Source organism: Dendrobates tinctorius, unplaced genomic scaffold (assembly GCF_039654945.1).
Source record: "Dendrobates tinctorius isolate UK_male_01 unplaced genomic scaffold, ASM3965494v1 ptg000434l, whole genome shotgun sequence".
Lineage (NCBI taxonomy): Eukaryota > Metazoa > Chordata > Amphibia > Anura > Dendrobatidae > Dendrobates > Dendrobates tinctorius.
This window is the reverse complement of record NW_027362097.1, coordinates 580,326-599,266: the sequence shown is the minus strand read 5'-3', so window position 1 is coordinate 599,266 and position 18,941 is coordinate 580,326. Positions and strand designations below refer to the sequence as shown.

Sequence of the window (18,941 nt, the reverse complement as noted above, 5' to 3'; positions counted from 1 at the left end):
CCCATCCAAAGAAAACCCGAATGAGACTCTGTGCCCCTGCAACGCTGGTGACCTGCGAGTAGGAGGGGGGTGGCGCTGAAGTGGATTACCCGGGGAGGCCGCTAGAGGAACTGTTGCAGGCCGTCCCTGCGGAACTATCCGGCCTGGAGGCTGGTCCCGCCGAAGGGCGGGATGAAGAGCAGCGACGGGGGCAGGAGCAGCGGAGGAGCAGCGGAGGCCAGCTGCTTCCCAGACCGACTTCTGGGAGAGCAAAGGAAGAACCTGCAGAAAGCCGTGGCGCCGGGGAAGGTGAGAGTTCCCCCAGCTCTGCCGGCGGCTCCGAAAGCGGCCCCCACAACTCGTCCTCCCCGCGCGGCCTCCTGTTTTCCAGTGGCCCTGGTTGCGGAGGGCTCTGCGCCCTCTGCTGGGCCGACCGACACTCTCACCCACCACCCTGAGCCGACCCGCCCGGCGGCGCATAGGCCTGCGTCACCGGGGCGGAACAAGCCCGTGGCCGACGCTGCTGCGTTCCACCTGGCAGCAGCGCTTTACCACCCGAAGTCGGCCGCCACTCCGGCCCCGTCTGCGACTCCAGTTGCGGCCTGCTCCGTGGCCACCACTGGTTCGATTGCGGCGCCGGCCGTGGCCTACCTGGCGGCACCCGCGGCCGCCTCTGCCTCGCTCATGGTTCCAGCTGCGGCCTGCTCATCGATGTCCGGCGCCGCCTCTGCCCCACTCGATACCGCGGCTACGGCCTGCCTATCAAGGTCCGTGGCCGCTCCGGCCTCGCTCCGGATTGCGGCTTCGGCTGGGTCATCGGGCTCCGCTGCCTCTGTGGAGCTGTCTGCCATCCACACTTGCAGGCCCCAGCTTCGCCGCTCCGCTTCTCACTGGTCAACGACTTCGGTCCCTCACCTGCAGTTGGAACTGCAGGAGCTGGGGGCCGGATGGAGCGAAGCCACCACGTCGACAGAGATGAGCGCGTCCACGCCACCACCGGTGGTGGACTGCTGGTCCCCAAGTAGAGAAATGGCGCGGAACGCGTGCCGTGGAACCACTTTCGGCCCCTTCTACCCCTTTTGACTCATCTCTCAGGAGGGAGATGGCCCCTGAGCCCTGGGCAAAAAGAACACTCGGGGCTCAGGAACAGTCGAGACACCCCAGGAACCTCACGGCTGTGGGGTTCCCCTGCTGGACTGGCGCAACATCAGCCATCAGGAGATGGCCCGGACTGTCGGGATTTCGTTGCACCGTTGTGCAGGCCACGAGGACAGTTTTTCGTCCAGGTTACAAAGAATGTTTTTATGTTGTTTGATTTGTTTTCCTGACATAGCGGGGATGCGGAAAAGGGAGTATTAATGTTAAAGGGAGGGGGAGTCTTTATTTTAAAGATGTTGTACGGAAAATATTGTGTTGGAGATAATGTTAACGTGTTTGAAAAAAAAAAAGAGAAAAAAAAGAGGAGAAAAAGGGGGCTACTCCAGTTGAGTAACTCCTATTGCAATTAAAGTAAGAGTAACAGTATGCTAAGAGTTGATTTACTGAGTAGTGTATAACAAAAAAAAATGTGTGTAACAGGTTCCGGGTACGAGGTAGATGTGACAAAGATGCCGACCATGACTGTTTAGGTGAAGGACGAAGAGACGACAAACATCAAACCAGACAGTGGTCCGTCAGTCAGGTCCCCAACACCACGGACACCCCACAAGGACGGGCGGGCGCCAATGATGACCTGGTAGGCGAAAGGCCTCGGTCATGGCGTTCCAGACAGCTGAAGGTAATAGATGGGGAGAGTAGTGGGAGGTTCACGCCGTAGAATAGTCTGGGTGAACCTCGCCAACCTGAAAGAAGTTGTCACATGGTGTGCGCGCTGGCGAGTAGCAGTAGGCTGCTCGGAGCATGGTGCTCCCGGTTTAGTTCGGCCCCATCGGCAGCGGGTTTTGGCCCAACGACCGGTCCGACAACAGACTGTGGACAAGCTTCAGAACGACGTAGGTAGGGAGTATGATTGTCGGGACGACAATGGACAAAGGGAGGGGGAGTGTGGGTTAGGTGACTTGACGGACAGACGTGACTGGTAGTAGGAGGGGACAGTTTGTGCACAAGAGACGGAGATTGACAGGATAGAAGGGTGACAGCTGGGAAAGGTGGATAGAGTGCAGTACCTAGAAATGACCACAAGATGGCAGGGGGGAGTAGCTTAGGACTCAACATCAGCTTATGGCTTGAGAAACGCTTAGTCATGGGGGGTGGGGAGATAGGAACCCAGGAGGGGAATTCTCGGTGAGAGAGGGGATAAATAGAACAGGATAGGGTTCCAGGCAGGTTAGTCCCGGAAAGAGCTCAGTAGAAGACGGTGAAGAGAGAAGAGCTCAACCAGGGGATGGACAGCAAAGAGACAGTCAGGGGGGTGGCCCTGACCCGACGGACCGCAGGACAGACGAGGCCCCAGGGGTACCGATTGGACGACGACCTCAGGCAGGTGAAGCGCTGGCGGAAGATTGGTCTAGGACAGCCCCAGTGAAAGATCCGCGAGGGACATTACTTCGACTGACGCAAAGGTGCAGGTACCCGGGCCGGGAGACAGAGAACTGTAAAGAGGCTGCGGTGCGTGATTGTGGTCGTCAGGAGGACGACGAATAAATCCGGAACTGTTATTATTGAAACCTGTCTCTGCCTCATCCTTGCATCGCCTGGTGTCTGTGTCATCCGGATAGGGTAAGCAGTGGTCCACCCCCCAATCCCGACCCCTACCACAAGAGTCCCAAAAAAAAACATGTTGAGAAAAAAAAACTGCAAAACATTTGAGAAGAGCAAACCATGAAGCCATTATCCTCCAGTGCTGTCATATTCCAGGACTGCAACGACCCTAGAGTGCCCAGAAGTATAAGTTGTTAAGTGCTCAGAAACATGGCCGAGGTAAGGAAGGCTGAAACCCGACCACCATTGAGCAAGACACGGAAGTGGAAACCTCAAGACTGGGCCAAGAAATATCTTAAGACAGATTGTTCAAAGGTTTTATGGACTGATGAGATGAGATTGTGACTTTTGATCAATGACTGGGTACAGATCTCCACTTCTACTCAGACGCCAGAAAAGTGGAGGTAGGGTACAGGATAGAATTTTTTTTAAAGATTAGCTATTTGGACCTTCTTGGGTTGAAGATGGACTCAAAATCAACTCCCAAACCTACTGCCCGAAGAAGACACCTTCTTCAAGCAGAGATACAGGAAAAAGGAATTCCAGATTCATCAATTGCAAAATTTACTCCAAATAGAGGGATTACATGGTAAAAAAATAGGCATAACTATGTTTATTTTTTAACCATGGAATCCTTCTATTTGAAATAAGTTTTGCAATTGATAAAGCTGGAACCTTTTTTTTCCTTTTTGCATTTCACTATGAGTGGTCCCTTGAGTTCTGTGCTTCTGTGATTTGGGTGAGCTGGTTATCTTTTCTTTTTTGACAGGAAAAAAAATCAGCATGTTTCAAGAAAGCTATGATTTTTATGCAGGACAATGCTCCAACGCAGCAGTGAAGTCTCTACTGGTTGGCTGCCACTAAAGGCCTTAAAAATGAAAGAATAACGATATGGCACCTTCCTCACCCGACCTAAACCATACTGAATATCACTGAGGTAACTCGCAAGCCTACTCAGTGCCGCCCTGCTCATTCTGGTCGCCACATGGCATCTCCTTGTGTCAGGTCATCTCACTGAGTTTTATCCCTTACAGCACTCCTCAGTACAGCATCATCTGAATGTGTTTCTATTTGGCTTTATGGTGGGGGGGAGTGCTCTGCAGGAATTTAACCTTACCAGCAGGCTCTTTATTATTCAGCTCCTCCCACCACTCCTTGTTCAAATGTTAGTCTCTACTCTGTTTGTTCTGCTAGAGTCCTGTTTGTGCACATCTGTTTCGTTTTTCCATTACTGACCCGGCTCATATTCCCATCCTGTCTGACCAATCTGATCCTGACCTCGGCTATGTATCCGGAACATGTGCTGCCTTCCTCGACCCCAGACCGTCTGGCCATGTCTGTCTTCACCCTCCTATACCTCGTACCCACGCCTCTGACCCTCCTGTTATTTGCTGCAGTCCCAGGAACTGTCCTGGAGTGGTACCTAGTGTCTACCAGCAGCCCAGCCTATCCTCACAACCAAAAGCTCTAGTGAAGACCCAGTAGACACCTAGTCACACACCTCAAGGCTAAGCCCGACCTAGTGGCGTAACTACAAAGTTATGGGCCCCGCTGCGAACTTTCAAATGGGCCCCCCAATGCCAAAATACACGCACATCTCCGCTCCGTACACCTCGTACACGCACGGCTCCGCTCTGTACACCTTGTACACGCTCCGCTCACCTCCTACACGTATGGCTCCGCTCCGTACACTTCGTACACACACGGCTCTGCTCCATACACCTTGTACACACATGGCTGCGCTCCATACACACAGGCTCCGCTCCGTACACGTTGTACACACATGGCTGCACTCCGTACACACACGGCTTTTTTCCGTACACCTCGTAAACACACAGCTGTGCTCCGTACACCTCGTAAACACACAGCTGCGCTCCGTACACACACAGCTCTGCTCAGTACACCTCGTAAACACACAGCTGCGCTCCGTACACACACAGCTCTGCTCAGTACACCTCGTAAACACACAGCTGCGCTCCATACACTTCGTACACACGGCTCCTCTCCATACACTTTGTACACATACGGCTCCCCACACCTCATACACACACGGCTCTGCTACATCCACCCTGTAAACCCCTCACCCCACACATAAACTTACCCTCATCCAGCAGTGCACAATGACAACCAGCACAGCAGAGTCCTGCAAACACTGAGGGTTGTGTGCACAGGACCTGTGATGAGGTCACAGGAGGGGAGGAGTCAGGTGGGCCCCGTCGCAGCTGCCACCGCTGCGACCGCAGTAGTCCCACCCCTGGCCCGACCCATGGCGCAGTAGGTCCACACCCACCAGCATTTCACTGAGAACCTGTGGGCCCTTCTTAAACAGTAGCTTTACAGTGAAGTAAAACAGTCACCTCCCTGAACAGTGTCTGGAAGACGGTGGTTGGTGCTGTTCAAAAAAAAGTCATAAATGTATTTTTGTTCATTTTGTGTGGTTAGGTTATTATTTATAATTTAAAAAATAAAAATAAACAATAGAGATGGTAAAAATTTAAGTTTTTCATATAGCTGCATAATAATTCTGTACATTAATAGTTGTCCAATAATTCTGCACACAGATCTCCTAAGATAGACAAAATCTTATTATTTTCTTAAATATTCAAGTTTCAGGTTGATTAACCTTTTAGATTGTCCGACAGCACTGAAGTGGTTTAATAAGATTTATCATCAAAATGCAAATTTCCTAATAATTGTGAATACAGTGTAACTCTTGAAAAACTACCAGTTCCCCACCATCGCTGCTCCCAAAACAGGTCTCCTAATCATGACTTTCACTGTCTTGAACCATGCACTTATTCAAATGCTATGTTATCTCTATATTTAAATACAGTGATGGCAATGTAGACTCAGAACAAGCACTAATATCTCAATGGGTTACAGCCGAACTTTTGTTAAGTTTTATAGTTCTATTTAATGGTACAGCTCTGCTATTCACCAGAACTGTCACTCAGGGAGGAATGCCCACCCTGCCAGAAACCAAGAAGTTAAAGAGACTGGAAAACTGTTTGTTGATCGGGAGATAACTTGAGAATAACCCTTTTAAGAGAAAAATAAAGCAGCGCACAATAAATATGAATAGTGTGGTGGGTATTCCCGCTTTCCTGAGGAGTCATGCAGTTTTACATCCCTCCTGGTTTGATTGATGTCACAGAGGCCAAAGTACATCAGTTCTAGTTGCATATGCATATAGTGTTTATGCAGTGGAGCAATAGCTCCCAACATGTCCCACCAGAATGACTGAGGCTGTCAGGGAATGCTCGGAGTTGTACTTTCACAACAGCTGGAGCGCTGAAGATTGCGGTCCCCCAATATACACATTTATTGACCTAAAGGGATTGTCCGGTCCAAATTGATAAGTCTGACCTCACTCTGCTTGACGGCAGACTTATTAATGACCCCTAGCGAACGCACTACGGGGATTACCGTAATTGGTTTCTGAGCCGGGACTGGAGGGTATATATTTGTTATGCATAATCCCGGTCGAAGCCCGTCCAGTGGGCGCAGCCTCGATCCATACACTTGTGGCGCCCCTGAGGGTTCAGTCACCACAGAGCTACTGCACCTCATTCGGAGGTGTAGTGTCCCACTACCCAGGTAAGGTGGAGGCACCTGACTGCACTCTGACACCTGCATCCAACACACATGGAAGCAGGGCACCCTGTATGATCCATGCTTGTTTCATAAAGGGTGTTGGGAGGTGGGTGGAGCTTAGGTTCAAAGAGGGAGAACTGAAGGAAGTTAGGTTCAGTTCCCCCTTAGGGTGAGAAATGACAAGACGTGTGTGCAGCAGCTCCCTGTCAGCAGGGGCTGCTGGGAAAGAAAGGGATTGAAGAAATCTCCCTGAAGGGGAAAGGGATTTCTCAGAGGCACGGGTGGAGAGTGTGCTCCCCGTGGGGCTCGTTCCACAGTGACGGATGTCAGGTGGGGGAAAATCCAGGTCACAGAAGAGTCTCGGCCCCTAGCCTAGTGGAGTGAACAACAGGACCTAACTAGCAAGCTGACAGCTGTGGCAACTTTAGGGGCCACAGCCAACTACCACAGTTATCTTCTCTGGAAAGACAGTCAGAAAGGATCAAGGAAACGTTGTGTGTCATGTTATCCGACAGGGTTCGCGGCAGCTGGCCTGGGACACTGACTGTGAGGTGCTGGGAAGGAGGAGGAGTAGAAATCAGCACTGTGAGACAGCCAGGAAAGGCACATACTGAAGGGAGTGCTGGAAAGGTGTACTTCATCTGCCTGGGAATTGACTGGGACCCTCACCCGGAGGACACGACACCAAGCGGGCATCTGTGTGCACCAGATCTGTGAGTAAAGCTTTGGAACTGCACCTCACTGTGTCCTTTGAATTCTTGCCTCAACAACTCACTCAGCTCTGCTTCATTTACCATCAGCAATCATTGCATCCTTAACCAACCACAACTGCCCTGGGACAACAGCTTTGCCTGTGGAGAGCTATTCCAACACTGCTCCATCACACCATCAGTCCCAGAGGATCTGATCTGCACTGCAGCGCTGGTCACTAATGATCAGATACCACAGGTGGCATCACGAACACTCAATACAAAAACTCTTTACTTCTCATTCCCCTGTAAATACTCCCCTTTTATTTAATGCCCAGGGCCAGGACTGGGTCACAGCCGCTGTGACACTGCCCCTTTAAGAAGCGGCCCGGTACCGAGTATTCCCCACAGCCCTGGCGGGCACTCCACACTTGTATGGAGCGAGACAGCGCCCTCTAGTCAGTCACGACCACTGGAAGGCTGGACATTCCCTAGTCCGGGCGCGGCCTCAGCTTAATACAAGTGTATGGAGCAATCCCGCACCCACTGGTTCGGAATATGTATAACACATACTTACCCTCAGGTCCCAGATAAGAAACCAGTGAATCCCCACAGTGCACTATGCGTGCACTGGGGGGGATTCATAAGTCTGCAGTCACACAGACTGAATGTAGACTTATCAATTTGGAAAGGAGAACCCTTTTAAGTTAGTCCCTGAAAAATTGTTTGTAAGTATTATTGCTGTTGTAAATGTTGTTTATCTATGAGCTTACAAATTACATGCAAATCCGTTCCTGTAGTTGACGCTTATCGACTATTATCAATGCTTGTGCTTTGGCAGCCTTTTAGCACAGAATCATTATGGTAGAGCTATGATTTGTGACTACTGCCTAACTACAGTGTCTACAGGGAGTGTAAGGTAGTCTGGGGCACGCCTCCTGTCTTATCATTGGTTAATTCTGCAGCTCTGTCCTTCTCCCTGCAGTTTTGGTGATATGCAAATTAACTCTACCTCAGCAGGAAAAAAATTAAATCACAGACATTAAAAAAAAAAGGAGACATGTATTTGTAGACAGTTTTTTTTATGGGTTCTTATACCTTGTCAGAATAGTACAGGGTAGTGTTTAAAGACATGATATAGCTGTGGGTCACAGGTCATTCAGACCACTGACCTGCTCTAAACTGATGAGGAAAAAGAATCCTGGTAAATGCTGTCTACAGTTAGATGACTTTTCAGAGTCTGTTTTATAGGCTGTAAGAGTTTTTCTTCCTTCTAAAGGAGGGCTATATTGCATACTATTTTTCATACTCGGCATTACTAATAAGTCTCTTTTCACCAATTGAGGCTCTTCATTGAGAGTCAGTTCCCTCCTTTCCTATCAGAGATGTCTGATACTTGAAAGTTGTGTTATTCAAGAATTACTGTTAATTTAAAAAAAATCTCACAAATCTTCAAAGTTTTTTGAAAAACAATATTTTTATTATGAACTGTTGACCAGCAACAAACAGCCCTCCGGGGGTTTATAAGACACTTGTAAGCTTAAATTATTTAGCTACAGTATATACACATACATTTCTTCATTATAAATTCAACATTAACAAATTAGAATTGAAAATGTTTGTTAAAAATAATATTTTGCATTTGAAAATATGGAGAAGCAATCATTTTACAATTTTATTTACTTTTGTTTGCTAACTACAGTACTTTAATCTAAAAAGACATTGACAAATCAAGCATTTCCATCTTTTTTCATCGTGATACTTTTAGGTCCAGCATTGAGTATCTATATATCGAATCGTTATTGCAAAAAAATGCAGGTTTTGTTTGCAAAGATGTAATTTCTAAAATTCTAAAAAGGCTCACAATTTCTCAAAGCTCCCATTCTAATTGTCTCCCACTATTCTTTACTTACTGGTCCATCTCAACACATAGGAAATTACTGTTTAGCTTATCACTGACTGCAGCGGTGACCCGTTTCAATGAGTGATTGACTGCAGCAGTCATATGACCTTGTGTATTTGACATCATCACAGCAGCATGAAGTAGAGACCAGAGGGAAAATAGGCAGCACTGTAACAAGAGCGGCTGGGGATCGGAGAAGTGAGTATTGCTTCTTTGATTTTTTTTCTTTTAATACATAATTTTTTAACACATAATTTTAATGCATAATTTTTGGCTATCCCTCTGATGAAGGATTTTTCTGAAACGTGCGTCGGGGCGCGTTCCTGCAGTCACCCATCTGACCCTGCACAGGTAATCCACTTACTGGCCTTATTTGGATTCATGTCCCTTGTATTTGCACTGCCTCCCCACACATGTGGATTTGTATAGCTATACAGCAGTGATCCCCAACCTTTCTGCCTTGAGAGCCACATTAAAATTTGAGAGAGAGTCGCGAGCCACATCCAGGTCCCGCCCACCTCACAATAGCGACACAATGCTTCCATTACTGGTACAATGACAGCCTAAGTTTTTCCACAGAAATTAGTCACAGGCATTGTACCAAGAGCCAGAGGTTCCTACATGACCCTCATTCAGTATTGTTGCATCAAGCAACCCCACCACACTGTGGCATCCAGCTTTAAGCACCTCCTCTTGACACTTCACATCATCTGGTCTCCAGCTTACCATGCTTAAATTATCTCCAAACCCCCAAGGCCAGAATATGCTCATTCAGATATGCTCTTCTGTATTGAGCTACTCACAAAATTCACTATCTGGAGACCTGCTCCTCATAGTTGTTTGCTAGATCTAATATTAATGCACCAAGCTGGCTGCCAGTCGCGAGCCACATATCATGGGCCCGAGAGCCAAATTAGGCTCCCGAGCCACAGGATGGGGACCCCTGCTATACAGGGCAATGTGAGTTTGTTCATTATCTAAACAGCACAGTTTAATATCACTATCCATTTTAGTATTTTATTTATTTTTTTTATACTACATTTTGTTGGTATTTATTTTATCTCACTTGCCACATCACATTATATATTGTTTCTTTTGAGGTATCTATTTATATATTTTTTTTATTTTGTGGATATCCCCGTGACTGTGATTGCAGTATACCCCCATACACTCTTGCACATACTTTTATATTGCACACAATTGTGATTATTTGCACTTGCAATATCTTTATTTATTGTTTTTGAGCACTTTTGTAATTTTGTACATTGATTACTGAGTATATTATCACTTTTGTATTGTTTCCTATTTTGTGCTCACTACATTGTCCATTTTTAGCTATTTTTTCAATGTGTGTGTTTCTGCATGTTTTTATGTGGCTGTAGGTATTGGTCATGTGCCACCAGTGCCATCTACAGTATTATCTATTTTATGAATATTTATATATTGTCTCAATAAATATTACCTTCATATTTTCCAATTTTTTGGTCCCCTCATTTTATATATATTCTTTTTTTTTAATTTATTTATTATCATTTTTATGACCTTTATGTTTGGTGTTTTCCTCTTTTATCATCAGTCTTTTAGCTGAATGGTCTGCCATTCAAATCCTTAAGTTTGTATATACACCTATGCAGTTATCCATTTTGACATTGTTTCGCATGTTGTGTATACGCCTGCTTTCTCCCAGTGTGCTTTTTTATTAATATGATTTTTTAACAGTACATTTGTTGAAGCGGACCACCACGTTTAATCTATGGCTATTTAGTGATCGGTAAGAGAAAAACAAAACTTTAAATGCCGTACAGATATTTTTAAAAAATCTTTAAACACAAAATTTTAGAATTTTTAACAGTGAAGAACTGACTTACTTAACAATTACTAGGATTTCAATGTTTTAAATAAGTTCTTACATTATATAATTTCAAGTAGTAGGAGCTTGGCTATGTACCTGCTAACTACAGACCTCAAGAGGGGTCTGTGCCAACACTAGAATGTTCTACTAGAATAGAAATGTGCTCATAAATTAAAGAGGTGGTCCAAAGTATAAAAACAAGAGTGGCTGAATTCTTCCAAAACAGCGCCACATCTGGCCATTGCTTGTGCCTCGCAAAAAAAAATTGTTTCTCAAAGCAATTCTGCAATGAAAATAGCCATATTTTTCCAATCACCAAATCCAATCAACCCGAAGTTCATAGATCTGAGCAAATGCACAATATATTTGTAAATGTGCATCCCAACTTTATATACCGTAGTTCAATCAGGCAGTGGCTTGAATCAATTATCTATCCCTCTGTCCTCATCGCCTCATTGCCTAAAATCATAACAATATTAGGATTGTTTTGTTTTCCAGTTTTTACATTCTTTGAACTTTTTCAACATTAGAAATACCCTGAAAAAGTCCTTGATTTCCAATTTTTTTAAAAAAAAGTTATTACAGTGAAAGAGAGGTTAATGAGAGTAGTCACTAATCAATAACTCGTCACAAAATCACCATACAACAATGCTGTTGTGTCCTCAGGGGCGGTCTTCTCATTACCAATCTTGACTTGATTTTTGCTTAACAAACCGGAGTGATATGTAATATAATACAAGAAAACCAGCAATGATGCCGATAAGTACGAGAAACGAGGCGTACAGTGGATACTTGTCCGAGTCCAAGCTTTGGATAATCTGTGCAAGAGATAAGATAGGAATTGTCATTAATGATTACATCAGAATGTTGCAAAAAATAAATTCATTACTCATTTGTAGAAGGCTTAAATGGACCAACATGTACACAATAAATATATAAATCTATATATATATAGATATATATATACACTGACGAGCAAAACAGTGACAATGCAGCGACATGACAAGAATCTGCATAATGTATTATATATATGTGTGTGTGTATGTGCATATATATATATATATATATATATATATATATATATATACTTACAGGTGCTTCTCACAAAATTAGAATATCATCAAAAAGTTCATTTACTTCAGTTCTTCAATACAAAAAAGTGAAACTCATATATAGAGTCATTACAGAGTGATCTATTTCAAGTGTTTACTTCTGTTAATATTGATGATTATGGCTTACAGCCAATGAAAACCCAAAAGTCATTATCTCAGTAAATTAGAATACTTTATAGCAACAGCTTGAAAAAATGATTTTAAAATCCGAAATGTTGCCTATAGTGATGAGCGAGTATACTCGTTGCTCGGGTCTGTCAGAGACACCGCACTGAACTTGCTCACTGAGCCAGTGCGCGTGCCCTGAGTAAAGCGAAAGCGTGCTCAAAGATACCTGTGGAGCGGGCAGCAACCGAATAGATGCGTACTTCAGAGCTGCAGGGCCTGAAGCACGTGACTGCTAGAGGCGTGGCTTAAACTCCACAGAGCTAGGAGCTGCAAGACAATTCCTAGCAGAGTAACTGCGAGACAAATTACCCAGGGGCATAGACAGGGAGAATAGTCAGGACGAAGCCAATGAGTCACACACAGAGATAGCTGCAAGGTACCAGAGGGGCGAGCAGAGAGTAGTCAGGTCACAGGCAATGAGTCATACACAGAGATAATAACGCAGTACAAAATCAACAGGCAAACTCACAACGGGAAACAGAATCGGGTCAGAACCATATAAACAAGCTATAGCAACAAACAGGCACACGGGGGTCAGCACACTTGGCCCAAGGCAAAAGTATAACTGGCAGGGATTGAAGCTACCCAGAGGTTTATGAAGCTCTCCCAGAACCAGAAAGAGGCCACAATCATTAACTCCAAGTGTGCAGGTCAAAACCTGCAGAGAGCTCCAGACATTAACCCCCGGTGTGCAGCTCAAAAACCTGCACTGGGATCATGACAGTACCCCCCTCTCAACGGGGGGCCTCTGGACCCCCAGGCTTCCCCGGGTACTTGGCATGGAAAGCCCGAACCAGGCGATCTGCATGTACCGAACGAGCAGGGACCCACGAGCGCTCTTCTGGTCCATATCCCTTCCAGTGGACCAGGTACTGCAAAGAGCGGCACACCCGCCGAGAGTCCACAATATGTCCGACCTCATACTCCAATTGACCCTCCACCAGCACTGGAGGAACAACAGTCTCAGAGTTCTCTTTGACAGATCCTCCTGGTTTCAACAGAGACTTATGGAACATAGATATTTTTAAGGAGGCGGGGAGACGCAACCTATATGCCACAGGGTTGACTATCTCCATAATCTCGTACGGACCAATGAACTTTGGTCCCAACTTAACTGATGGTACCTTTAAGTTGATGTTACGCGTGGAGAGCCAAACCTTCTCTCCCACCTGAAACATGTCTCCCGAGGCTCTCTTTTTGTCCGCAAAATATTTGTATCTCCCCTGGGCCCGAGAGATATTACGCCGGACTTCAGCCCAGAGGTTTTTTAACCGCTGAACGGACCCCTCTGCTCCTGGACAACCGGAATCCACCCGAGAAAACTCCCCAAAATGCGGATTAAAGCCGTAGTTAATCAGGAATGGGGACATGTTGGTGGACTGACTCACCCGGTTGTTAAAAGCAAATTCAGCCAACGGTAACGCATCACACCAATCCTCCTGTCTGGCGGAGGTCAGACACCTGAGAATTTGTTCCAGGGATTGATTGGTGTGTTCCATCTGAGCATTGCTCTCCGGGTGATATGCTGACGAGAAGGAGAGTGAGATGCCCAATTTCATACAGAACGCCCTCCAAAATTTGGCCACAAACTGCACACCTCTGTCAGACACAACATTCAGGGGTACCCCATGCAATCGGACTACATGCTGCACAAACAACCTTGACAATGTTTCTGCTGAAGGTAATGCTGCCAAGGGAATGAAATGGGCCTGTTTAGAAAACCTGTCCACCACCACCCAGATCACGGTATTGCCCCTGGAAGGTGGAAGACCAGTAACAAAATCCATGGAAAGATGAGTCCATGGCCTATCAGGAACCGTTAAAGGTATGAGTTCCCCAGCCGGTCGGTTATGCGAGCTTTTGGAACGGGCACACATGCCACAAGCAGAAACAAATTCCTTGACATCGGACCTTAATGAAGGCCACCAAAAACCCCTGGTTACTGCCTCTCTAGTGGCCGTGATACCTGGATGAGCACTCAGCCTAGAATCATGAAACTCCTGCAGAAGTCTAGGCCGCAATGAATCAGGAACAAACAGTTTATCGCTTGGCCTGGTTGCCGGAGCTAGGGCCTGAGCCCTTAGGATTTCTTGTTCCAACTCAGTTGAGACCCCCGCCACTACCACCCCTGGGGGAAGAATGGAGGACGGCGGCTCAGGGGAAGACACTGGATCAAAACTTCTGGACAGGGCATCCGCTTTAACATTTTTGGATCCCGGTCGAAAAGTAATTGAGAACTGAAATCGTGAAAAAAAAAAAGTGACCAACGGGCCTATCTAGGAGTAAGCCTCTTAGCAGATTCAAGGTATGCCAAATTTTTGTGATCCGTGACAACCGTGATAGGGTGAGCCGCCCCTTCCAAAAAGTGCCTCCATTCCTCAAATGCCAGCTTGACCGCAAGAAGTTCCCTATTGCCTACATCATAGTTTTTCTCAGCTGAAGAGAACTTCTTGGAGAAGAAGGCACAGGGTTTGAGATTGGTAAGGGTGGCCGAACCCTGGGACAGCACAGCCCCCACCCCCACTTCAGAAGCATCCACCTCCACAATGAATGGTTTGGACGGGTCAGGTTGCACCAACACCGGGGCAGACATAAAACATTTCTTAATAGCTGAGAAGGATTCCTTAGCGAGTACAGACCAATTTTTTACATCAGCTCCCTTCTGGGTAAGATCCGTGAGTGGTTTAACCACTTGTGAGAAACCTTTAATGAATCTCCGGTAATAGTTCGCAAATCCTAAGAAGCGCTGGAGCCCCTTGAGATCTCGAGGCTGAACCCAGTCAGCGATCGCCAGCACCTTCTTAGGATCCATACGAAAACCCTCACAGGACACAATCAACCCCAAAAAACGAACATTTTTCCAATTTGGCGAACAATTGGTTTTCCCTGAGTCTCTGGAGAACTGTCTTTAGATGTTGCAAGTGAGATTGACTGTCCGGGGAATACACCAAAATATCATCCAAATAAATAATAACAAAACGGCCTATCAGATCAGAAAACACAACATTGATGAAGTTTTGGAAAATAGCGGGTGCATTAGTTAACCCAAATGGCATTACTAGGTTCTCGAAGAGTCCTTCTGATGTGAGGAATGCCGTTTTCCACTCGTCCCCTTCCCGAACCCTTATCAGATTGTAGGCCCCCCGCAGATCCAACTTGGAGAACCATTGGGCCCCATCTAACTGGTTACATAAGTCTGGGATGAGGGGAAGCGGGTAAGAGTTCCTAATCGTTATCTTGTTCAGTTCCCGAAAGTCGAGGCACGGCCGCAAACCACCATCTTTTTTCTTCACAAAGAAGAACCCTGCTGCCACAGGTGACACAGAAGGCCTGATATGCCCTTTGCGGAGACTCTCAGCTATGTACTCCTTCATGGCTTGGCGCTCAGGCCCAGACAAATTGAACAATCGAGCCTTAGGTAACTTGGCTCCGGGTACTAAATCAATGGTACAATCATAGGGTCTATGTGGTGGCAGCGCCTCAGCCTCACTTTCGGAAAAAACGTCTTCGAAATCTTTCAGGTACTCCGGAATACCTTCCAGATCGACAGACGACACAGACACTGATTTAACAGCGTTAACAAGATGTCCCCGGTTACCACATTTACTATTGCATCCCCATTGAGTGATTTCCCCTGTAACCCAATCAATGGTAGGATTATGGCGTTGAAGCCAAGGCATCCCCAGTACCAGTCCTGCAGGCAAGTTATCTAGCACCAGACAACTTAGTTTCTCCACATGAGTGGAACCCACTTTTATAGAAAAAAGTGCAGACCTGCAACAGATACCGTTTTGGGTAAGAGGAGATGAGTCAATTGCCACAAGTTTAACAGGATCGTGAAGCCTGACTGTCCCTCTCTTATAAAGAGTCATAACCTTGGTATCAATCAGGTTCACAGCCGAACCGCAGTCAATAAAAGCAGTAGTCTGAACAGGACCATAACCAAGTTCCAGTTCCACCTGCAGCACCATTTTTGCACATGAGGAAAATTGTACCTGAAGGTCTGGGTAGCCTCCTCGATTACTACCCAGACCTAGTCGTTTCCCGCCATCTTGGAGGATGACGGACAGGAGGGGCAGTCCTTCTTCCAATGTCCAGATTTCCCACAATAGAAGCACAACTGCTTTTCCCGGCGGCGTCTTCTTTCCTTTCCCTCACAGGTGACAGCGCTCACCTCCATAGCCATAGGAAGAGTCTGGGTCTCATCTCCACTGAAGAATAAGGGCGTTTCCCGTTGCATAATGCCTCTAGCCCGCAGCCTGCGATCCATGCGAACCGCTTGGACCATGGCATCCTCCAGGGAGTCAGGCGGAGGATGAAGTGCCAAAGCATCCTTCAGACGTTCACACAGGCCTCTGTGGAACAGCCCCCGCAGGGCGGCGTCACTCCAGGAAATCTCCGCTGCCCAACATCTGAATTCAGTACAGAACCATTCGGCCGAGTGCTCCCCCTGACAGACACTCATCACTTTGTCCTCAGCCAACCGCACTCTATCAGGCTCATCATAAATAAGCCCTAAGGCTTCAAAAAATGCATCCACAGACATTCTCTCAGGGGCAGAAGAGGAAAGCGAGAATGCTCAGGCTTGTGGGGACCCCCTAAGCAGGGACATCACCACCCCCACCCTCTGTTTCTCATCCCCAGAGGAGCGGGGTCTCAAAGAAAAAAAAAGCTTACAGCCCTCCTTAAATGCCCTGAACTCATCCTTGTTACCAGAAAACATATCTGGTAATTTAACCGGGGATTCAGGTGGGACTAAAATGACATCTCTATTCCCCACCTGCTGGAAGCCAGCGGAAAGTACCCCCTGAACTGAGTCCTCAACCCGCCGTTGGGACTGGGCCAGAGCTTGGTGTTCCAAACTAAGCTTCTGCAGTGACTGAGTCAAGCTTTTCACCTGCTCAGATAAAGCACACATTGGGTCCATGCTGCAGAAGTGAGGAGAGAAAAAAAAATTGTAGGGCCAGTTATAATGTCAGAGACACCGCACTGAACTTGCTCACTGAGCCAGTGCGCGTGCCCTGAGTAAAGCGAAAGCGTGCTCAAAGATACCTGTGGAGTGGGCAGCAACCGAATAGATGTGTACTTCAGAGCCGCAGGACCTGAAGCACGTGACTGCTAGAGGCGTGGCTTAAACTCCACAGAGCTAGGAGCTGCAAGACAATTCCTAGCAGAGTAACTGCGAGACAAAGTTACCCAGGGGCATAGACAGTGAGTATAGTCAGGACGTAGCCAATGAGTCACACACAGAGATAGCTGCAAGGTACCAGAGGGGTGAGCAGAGAGTAGTCAGGTCACAGGCAATGAGTCATACACAGAGATAATAACGCAGTACAAAATCAACAGGCAAACTCACAACGGGAAACAGAATCGGGTCAGAACCATATAAACAAGCTATAGCAACAAACAGGCACACGGGGGTCAGCACACTTGGCTCAAGGCAAAAGTATAACTGGCAGGGATTGAAGCTACCCAGAGGTTTATGAAGCTCTCCCAGAACCAGAAAGAGGCCACAATCATTAACCCCAAGTGTGCAGGTCAAAACCTGCACAGAGCTCAAGACATTAACCCCCGGTGTGCAGCTCAAAAACCTGCACTGGGATCATGACAGGGTCTCTCCCAGCATGTTCGGGTGGTCTCCGAGTTTTTTGGCGTGTTCGGGATTTAGTTTTCGTCGCCTTATCTGCATGATTTATGACTGCTAAACAGCTTGAATACATGTGTGGAATGCCTATTTGTTAGGGAATTCCCACATGTATTCAGCCTGTCTACAAGTCGCAAATCATGCAGCTGAGACGAGGAAAACTAAATCTCAGAGCACGCCAAAATACTCGGATATCACCCGAGCATGCTCGGGGAGACCCGAGCAACAATGCTACTCGCCCATCAGTAGTTGGCTACTGAAATGTATGTTCAGTAAATGCACTCAATACTTGGTTGTGGCTCCTTTGGTATCAATTACTACATCAAAGCGGTGTGGCATTGAGGCGATCAGCCTGTGGCACTGCTGAGGTGTTATGGAAGCCTAGGTTGCTTTGATAGCAGCCTTCAGCTCGTCTGCATTGTTGGGTCTGGTGTCTTTCATCTTCCTCTTGACAGTACCCATAGATTGTCTATGGGGTTAAGGTCAGGTGAGTTTGCTCGCCAATCAAGCACAGTGATACTGTTGTTTTTAAACCAGGTATTGGTACTTTTGGCACTGTTGACATGTGCCAATTCCATCTCCAAAAAGCTTGTTGACAAAGGGGAGCATGAAGTGGTCTAAAATTTCCTGGTAGACGGCCAGTGCTGACTTTGGTCTTGATAAAACACACTGGATCTACACCAGCAGATGACATGGCTCCCCAAACCATCACTGATCCTTTTGGTAAAGCGTCTCGTGGAAAGATAAGACCAAGATAGAGCTTTCTGGTAAAGCAGATCATTCTACTGTTTACCGAAAATAGAATGAGGCCTACAAATAATGGGTCGCCCTCCCAGGGCTGTGGTCTACTCGGTACCGGGCCGGTGTCAGCGGGATGTGTCACAGAAGCGGTGACCCGGTCCGTGGTCCTGGGCGCCCAATTAACAGGGGAAGTTGAATGGTGAAATGTAGTTAATGGAATAGTTTGTGACGTCACCTGTGGTGTTCGGCAAGTGAGGTGTTGAGCCGACGCTGCGTGCAGATCCTCTGGGGCCGGTGGTATGTTGCAGCCAAGATGGTGAAGCTCCCCACAGGTGGAGCTGTAGCCCCAGGGCAGTGTAGATGTAGGGGTAGAGGAGAGGCACCAGCGGTGTAGAAACTGGCACCCCGATGTAGTGGTGCTGGGTGTGTTGGAGCAAGAATCAATGGAGGACACCAGGCTTGTAGTTCCAAAGCTTTACTCACAGTCTGTAGCACACACACAGGTGCCCGCCTCCGTGCCGTGTCCTCCGGGTCAGGGACTTAATCAACCTCCAGGCCA

The 18,941-nt window shown here is 47.0% G+C and overlaps 1 protein-coding gene across 1 annotated transcript in view; it reads right to left on the bottom strand.

Moving 5' to 3' along the window:
- Positions 1–8,419: 8,419 nt before the first annotated feature.
- Positions 8,420–18,941, bottom strand: part of ABCG8 (ATP binding cassette subfamily G member 8) — a 53,740-nt gene continuing 43,218 nt past the window's right edge. Inside the window, exon 13 of the mRNA XM_073564201.1 lies at positions 8,420–11,535. Within this exon, the coding sequence (XP_073420302.1) occupies positions 11,398–11,535 (138 nt within the window). The 3' untranslated portion in view covers positions 8,420–11,397. The remainder of the gene's footprint in view (positions 11,536–18,941) is intronic.